This window comes from Centruroides sculpturatus, unplaced genomic scaffold (genome assembly GCF_000671375.1).
Source record: "Centruroides sculpturatus isolate CEXI.00-Female unplaced genomic scaffold, Cexi_2.0 scaffold108, whole genome shotgun sequence".
Lineage (NCBI taxonomy): Eukaryota > Metazoa > Arthropoda > Arachnida > Scorpiones > Buthidae > Centruroides > Centruroides sculpturatus.
Window position 1 is genome coordinate 4,315 of NW_019384344.1, and position 7,858 is coordinate 12,172.

Sequence of the window (7,858 nt, forward strand, 5' to 3'; positions counted from 1 at the left end):
GAAAAGAGCTTTAGCACATGCACGCTCACTACTCGTTTATTACACAACTAAAATAATAAGAAAATAACATTACTTCCGTTTTATTACTATTTATTGCTAAATAAAAAATAATTTTTTGATTTAAATAAGAAACAAATACCAGTTACATTCTACAGTTTACACAAGATCGGCCTACGTCATCACCTTGAACTAATTCTGCCTAGAAATATCAGCTTGAATAGTAAACTCTTAGTTTACTACTTGTTAAAAATTTAGAAAAACAGTTTTATAAATTTTATATAATATTTTTGAGTTTTCAATGTGTTTTGCTTCATATTTAAATTTCAAACTTTTTCATTTTAGAACAAAATGATGAAGATAACGAGAATAATAACAGCAAACAAGAAGAATTTACTATGGCACATTTTAGAGATTTATTAGGAAAGATAATTTCCAATCCAATAGTAAAGATAAGTATTATTGTAATTTACATCATTAACTTATCATTCGGAATATGGGGCACATTTCACATAGAACATGGTATTAAGTATGAACGTTTATTTCCAAAAGAATCTATTTTTACAGAAGGCTACGGTATGGCTCTAAAGTACTTTAGACGTTATTCATATCCGTTTCACATAATTATAAATGGAACGTTGGATTACTCAGATATAAATGTACAAAAATCGATAGAAAATCTGCTGACAAAATTCGAGAAACATCCAAATATTGTCGGAGAAGAATTCACTGTCTCTTGGTTGAAATTCTACAAAGAATTTCAGAAAAGTCCTGTAGCAAAATTTTCATTACAAGGCTACAATATGTCAAACAAGCAGGACTTTATCGATGGACTTCGCGATGTGTTCTTTAATATCCGAGCTGCGCAGTCACTGTCTAATGATGTAGTATTTAACAGCAACAAAACTGATATCTTATTCAGTAGATTTTTTATTACGGGAAAAAATTTGAATTCTTCATACTCAGAAAGAGATACATTAAGAGATTTATTGAAAATTGCTGACGAATCCGACATTCCTGTACTTGTGCATTGTGTTTTTGCAGGTCTTATCGAGCAAGGAATCATCATTGGAGAAATTATTCGACAATTGTTTTGGATTACTGCTATACTAATAACAACAGTTTTTTTACTGTTTGTACCGAATTTATTAGTCGCAATTACTGTTGCAATATCTGTCGTATCTGCAATGGTAGAAACATTAGGTTATATGTCGTATTGGGGAATCAGCTTGGATATTATATCAATGATGAGTCTTATTCTATGTGTGGGGTTCAGCGTAAACTATCCTGCTCATATTTCGTATGCTTATGTCATGTCACAATGCGAAACACCAAACGAAAAACTAAAAGATTCTCTATATCGTATTGGTTTTCCAATACTTCAAGGATCATTGACCACGGGAATAGGAATATTGATTTTATATTCTGATGTATATTTTCTTTGCACATTTGCGAAAATTGTAATACTTGTTGCTATGGAAACAGCTTTTCATGCTTTGCTTTTTATTCCTGTTATTCTTTCTATCATTTATGCTATTTTCAATTATTGACTAATTTGTTGTCAAGTGGGAAGTCTTTATCAAATACTAATTTTTAAAATCTGTTGGTAAATAGGTAAAGGTAGTGTGTAGTAGTAGTAGTAGTAGTATTAGTAGTAGTTCCTGTAATGCCAAGTAGTATACTAGGCAGCAATTATTTTCAATCACTTTCGATTTTGAGATATGGCTATAGCTTTCTTCCATGCAAAGTATATCTGAGATCTTCTCATTGTCGAATCAATTTTATGGCTGCCTTAGCAATTCTATTATAAGAGTNATTCGCGTGTGAAATAGTAATTACAAAGCTACCACTATAAGTAGACAGTCTTTAAGTCAAAGTCAGTGTCAGCAGTAGATTAGTTGGCTTGTGATCTGATTGATCTTTTTTGCAAGTCTTTTAAAGGCAGAGAATATCTCTTTGTTGGTCCAGATGTTTGAGAGGTGGCACGGCCAAGCTATGTTCAATTCCTGCAAGAGTAGCTGCAATTCAGTTCTTTCTATTTCGGTCATCACACAATCAAAAATGTAGTGTTAAGATCCATGTGCAATCATACAGGTTGGGCACTGATCTGATGTTCTGTTTAAAAATCTGGCAAGATACGTAGCAAATTTTCCGTGATTTGTAAATAATTAAGTTGTGTAGTAATCGGGAGTAAACCATTTTATTTTAAAGAAGCTTTTTAAGTCGGGGACAGATGGAAACGTTATGCTTTGGTTAATATCATTCCAACGATGTTGCCAATGGTTAATAGCTTCCTCTTATAGTAAGCGTCGCAAAGTGATATGACTGATTTTATCGTAGGAAAAAGGAATGGTGGAGTTTAGTGCTGCAGACTTTGCAAGAGAGTCAGCCCTCTCATTGCCTGTGAGTCCCTGATGGGATCTAACCCAAGAAATACTGATATTACATGTTGAGTTTCTGATTGAATTCCTTATTTCCACTGCCAAAGGATGAAGCTTAGTGCTACGGATAATGTTAAGGGTAGAGAGTGAATCTGTGTAGATTTGAATATCATAATGTGGTAAATTATCACTAACCCAATCAATGGACTTTTGAATCGCCAAAAGTTCTGATTGGAAAACAGTACAGTTTGTATGGAGACGATAAGCTTGATTGTGTATCTCTAATTGTTTGTCGAAAACCACAAAGCTACTTCCTACTTTACCATAAATTTTAGAAATATCTGTAAATATAGTGATATCCGAATTTGAATAGTGATCAAGTATATTCGAATTGAAAATATCTGGGGATACAGCGTTACAAAAAGGATAAGGTTGTTCACATTAATCCGGTGTTATTATTATTGATCCTGCTTGGATTGAATCTCCCCATTTAAGTTGTTGTATTTTCTTCTTACGCAAAATTTCTATATCAATAGGTAACTTATGTGCAATTATTTGGAGACTATTGTTACTTGCGGTACGGAAGGCTTTTGTCAATAAAAGGAGTGCACGTCTTTGAGACGATACTAACTTTCTCTTTGTATGTACTTTATTTACTGCTCCTCCCCAAGTACCGCATCCATATGTGGTAACTGGGAGAAAGATACTGTCATAAATGGTAGAGAGAGCTTCGGATGAAAGCCCCCAATCTTTTTTGGCCACTTGTGAGAATGCTTGTATAATGAGGCCGGTTCGATTTGTTACGTTTTCGATATGCTTTTCCCAGGAAAGTCTGAAATCTAGTATAACACCAAGATATTTTAGTGTTTTTTCGACCTTGATAGTTTTACCATTCATCTTCAGTAAAGGAGGTCTTGAATAAAGGTTGCCTTTTCTGGGTTTATTAAATACAATAGCCTTTGTTTTGGTTGTGTTAAAATGAAGTTTATGTTTTATTCCCCATTTATATATACGGGCCAACATTAAATTACCCCTGTTTTCAAGATCTGCTCTTGATCTTCCACCAAGAAGCAGCAATGCATCGTCTGCATAAGTGGTACAATGAGTTTGTCCAAAGTCTTCTCTCAGGACAGAATCAAACATAATATTCCAAAGCAGGGTTCCACAGAAAGACCCCTGCGGACAGCCTCTTGAGATGTCCTTGTGTACCTCATGTTGACCGTATTGGAAAATTGCCTTTCTGTTCCTAAAGTAGTCAAGCAGGAGTTTTAACAAATTACGGGGGCAGCTGATTCTTCGTAGTTGCTGAGTCACTAGGGGCCACCAGGCACTATCAAATGCCTTTGAGATATCAAGGCTGACCCCTAGGACATATTTGTTTTCTTGTAGGATACGATAAATATTTCGGACTGTGTTATCTATAGCGTCCTCAGCTGTTCTCTGAGGACGAAAACCATATTGTGTATCACTAACTTTACTTGAGTTTTCTGTGTACCAAGTTAATCTTACCGTAATGAGTTTTTCGAGTACTTTACTCGAAATTGGTAACAGTGAAATAGGTCTACAGTCAGCTGATCCCTGCTTGGGTATGGGGATGACTCTTGCCTGTTTCCAGGCCCTAGGAAAAATGGCATGTCGTAAACAGTTATTAAATAAATTTATAAAATGATGTGGAATCAGGTTCCAAAGATTGATGGCTATTTCCGTTGTAATTCCATCCAAACTCGGGGTTTTACGTTTTCTCATTGTCAGGAAAGCCCTATCAATCTCTTTATCTGTAAAAGGTTGAATATCTTCAGTATCCTCCAGTATATTCTGTTCCAGTCGAGTCTGATTTTGCCACTCTGAATCAGAAGAAGGGTCATCTTCAGGGCAGTAAATATCTAGTTGCGTGGTCATTGCCTGAATTAATGAAGGAGGTTCATTTCTAAAATTGCAATCGGTCATAATCTTTGTCTTACGAAGTTTATTACAACACATTTTTGTCAAATAACCCCATGGGTTAGTTGAGGTTCTTGTGCAAAAGTTGCGCCGACTGCGCATTTTTTCCTCCTTGATCGTATTTTTATAAATTCTCTGGCTAGCAAGGTAGTTTTCTCTATGCTGATTTCTTGCATTATAATCTCTACATCTTTGATAAATTTTCCTTAATCTTTTTGTTGTTCTCCGTAAATCGCTCAGTCCTGCTGTCCACCATGGGACGCTTTTCCTAGTCACAACCACTTTTGGAATAAAAGTCTCACAAGCCTTTGAAATAAGTTCTATGTTAATGTTAATTTGATTTCTACAATCCACGGGATTATCTGAATAGCTAAAAGTAAGGTTGTTCTCGAGAAATTCCTTCATTTCTGACCAGGCAGCCCTATTTAGAGCATACTTACATTGAGGAGTAGAGATCAAGGTGTGATTATCCTCAGTACCAGTTAGGTCAAAGGCAATGTAATCATTGTCACTTAATGTTTCATCAGGAAGTACCCTCCAGTTTTCAATCTTAGTATAGTAACCAGCAGTAAAAAAGCCACGTCAATCCATGAGCTACCTCTTGCAGAATGAAATGTGGGGGGTGAAAAGGGATTATTCAGGATCAACAGATCATTATATGCCAAGAATTCTTCAAGAAGACGGCCCCGTCTGTCCAAATTATCCCCTCCCCAAGCAGGAGAATGTGCATTGAAATCCCCTGCCATAATTATATGAATCCCTTGAAAAGCTTCGACTATTCTTTGTAAATCATCGATAAAACTATCAGTGTCAACTCTTCCCGGGAAATAAATGTTCAGAATAATGATTCTTTTTTCTTGAATCATAATCTCTGAGACAATGATATTTTCATTACTATATTTCTCGTGATAAAGTATTGATAAATTAGTATTCGGCACGAGGGTAATGGCCCAAGAGAGTTGATTTGTTCCTTTAAGGATAGGGCAGAAGGCGGGGAGGCACGATGGAATGTTTTTACGACAATATGGTTCTTGTATCAGTGCCAAATCATAATATTTTAATTGCTTACTGAGCAAAGAAGTAGCCGAGATACTTCTTTCTAAATTGCACTGCAGAATACTTAAGTAAATCTTACTTTCCCGATCCATAATCAGTTCTTAGAAGAATAAGAGATTTAATCCGCTGATATACTGGACATGCAAAGTATACTTGAGACCTTCGCATTGCCGAATCAATTTCATGGCTGCCTTAGCAATCCTATTATTAGCAATTTTATTATAAGAGTACAACCTGCCGATCACCATTTTTTTTTGTGGTCGGCATGTTGTGCTCTTTTCAAGCGACAATGCTACGAAGTTTACACATTTCACTTCTTGAGAGGATTTCTTCATTGGTGATATGATCTGAATATCGGTTTTTTTAATTCGTCGTAAGCATCAATGTATAAGACATCTAGCGTTTTTAGTTGTTTCCTGATGCCTCCCAGGACTCACTAGCATAAATACCTATCGAAATTACGTAGAGGTAATCAAATTTCGTTCACAAAGAGATGGACGAGATCAGAGCAGAAGACGGTCGCCGCCCTTCTAACGAGGCACTTTATGTCTACTTTTGTTTCACTATTCTGGAAAATAACACTACTTACGTAAGTGAAACTCTCGACCTTTTTCAATTGTTGTATGCGTCAACAACTATTTGCGTTTGGGAAGAAATATGTACATGCCAAATTTTTGAGTGTGCAGCTGTTATTGTAAGGCCAATTCTGTCTTCCTCCTGACTCAATGTGGCTATTGCATAATGTAGCATTATCTTATTCTTTCCCAATAGGGCAATATCGACAACTAAAACCAAATCTATACTAATATTATAAAGAGGTAATGTTTGATCATCTTCTGTCTGTTTACATAAATAAATAAAAAAATGTAATGTTCGTTTGTTCCTATCGATTTCTTTGAAATTTTGACACAACGCTGCGTTCGAATACGCACGTGTTTTATATAATATACATGTCAAAAACCCTCCAGGGGGAGATGGACAGGATTAAGGCTTACTGTAAAGTACTCTGCTTATATCTATACTATTTTAGATGCGGTTTTTTGCGTTTTTGATTGCGTTTTAATAGGGTACGTCAACAGAATATGCACTACAAAGGGCTTTTTCGATATTCTTGCCGCGGGGGAGAAGGACAAAATTAAGGGTTATCGTGAAACACTTGGATTCTATTATACTATTTAAGATGCGGATTTTTGCGTTTTTGATTGCGTTTTAATAGGGTACGTCAAGAAAATGTACACTAAGGAATTTTTCGAAAAATTCCTTCCTCCACGGGGGAAGTGTTATACATTTATAATAAATACATTTTGAGCCACAACAACGCGTGGCAGGGTGTGCTAGTATCTAATATAATCGTGGTTAGACCAGTGGATGTCGGCCCCTATACCCGCAATACGCTTATCTGCCTGTCGCAGAATCGAGGGCGACAAGATAGAGGTAAGGCAACAGAACAGAACCCTGCCTGACTCCAATCGTAATTTTTAAGAAGTCGTTACTGCCGTTGTCAGTTTTGACGCAACTACTTAAATGCAAATGTAAGGTCTTCAAAATAGTTAAAAAGTTTCACGGTACACCATACAGTCGCAAATTTCTTTAGTGGAAGACGTAGTGATCACTGTCAAATCTTTCCTGAAATCAATGAATTTGAACGCCAATGAGGGTCGATATATATTCACTGCATTGTTTGATGATATTTCGAAGGAAGAAGTTTTGCTTGCTGCACGATCTTTCCGATTTGAAACCCATCTTGCTTCTTTCGCAATCGCTGATCGAAGGCAGTCCTTAGGCATCGAAGGAAGACCACAGAGCATGCCTATACAGGCACAGAAAGGAGGGTGAGATTTTGTCAGTTGATACACTCGGAGACATCTCCTCTTTTAAGAAATTTGATTATAGTGGTTTTTCTCCAATCCTCTGAATCTTACCCACACATCTGTTAAACAGTAGCGTTAACTTGTTTAACAGGGGCTGTCCTCAGTGCTTCAAAATGTTAGCCGTTATTTCGTCCAAATCGGCAGACAACCTCTTTAGCTGAGTCGGATTGGGGCGATTGGAGCGACATGCGGCAATCGGGCGCCGCGGTTAAAGGGGCCCCGCAGCACATCAAAATTTTAATATAATAATCCTTAATCTTTTTGTTGTTCTCCGTAAATCGCTCAGTCCTGCTGTCCACCATGGGACGCTTTTCCTAGTCACAACCACTTTTGGAATAAAAGTCTCACAAGCCTTTGAAATAAGTTCTATGTTAATGTTAATTTGATTTCTACAATCCACGGGATTATCTGAATAGCTAAAAGTAAGGTTGTTCTCGAGAAATTCCTTCATTTCTGACCAGGCAGCCCTATTTAGAGCATACTTACATTGAGGAGTAGAGATCAAGGTGTGATTATCCTCAGTACCAGTTAGGTCAAAGGCAATGTAATCATGGTCACTTAATGTTTCATCAGGGAGTACCCTCCAGTTTTCAATCCTAGTATAGTAACCAG

At 36.6% G+C, this 7,858-nt stretch overlaps 2 protein-coding genes across 2 annotated transcripts; one reads left to right on the forward strand and one right to left on the reverse strand.

Moving 5' to 3' along the window:
• Window positions 1–342: 342 nt before the first annotated feature.
• LOC111634935 (patched domain-containing protein 3-like) lies at window positions 343–1,547 on the forward strand (the record flags this gene model as incomplete). Its single annotated transcript, XM_023379773.1, has 1 exon — window positions 343–1,547. A coding segment is annotated over one exon (1,205 nt), but the record flags the coding sequence as incomplete, so codon positions are not given.
• A 3,284-nt stretch (window positions 1,548–4,831) lies between these two features.
• LOC111635019 lies at window positions 4,832–5,467 on the reverse strand. Its single transcript, XM_023379867.1, has one exon. It carries the CDS (start codon window positions 5,465–5,467, stop codon window positions 4,832–4,834), a length of 636 nt encoding a protein of 211 aa, XP_023235635.1.
• Between the last annotated feature and the right edge of the window lie 2,391 nt (window positions 5,468–7,858).

What these genes read in the sequence shown, in the direction of transcription:
- LOC111635019 (XM_023379867.1), bottom strand. Translation starts at nt 5,467, where the DNA reads ATGGATCGGGAAAGTAAGATTTACTTAAGTATTCTGCAGTGCAATTTA.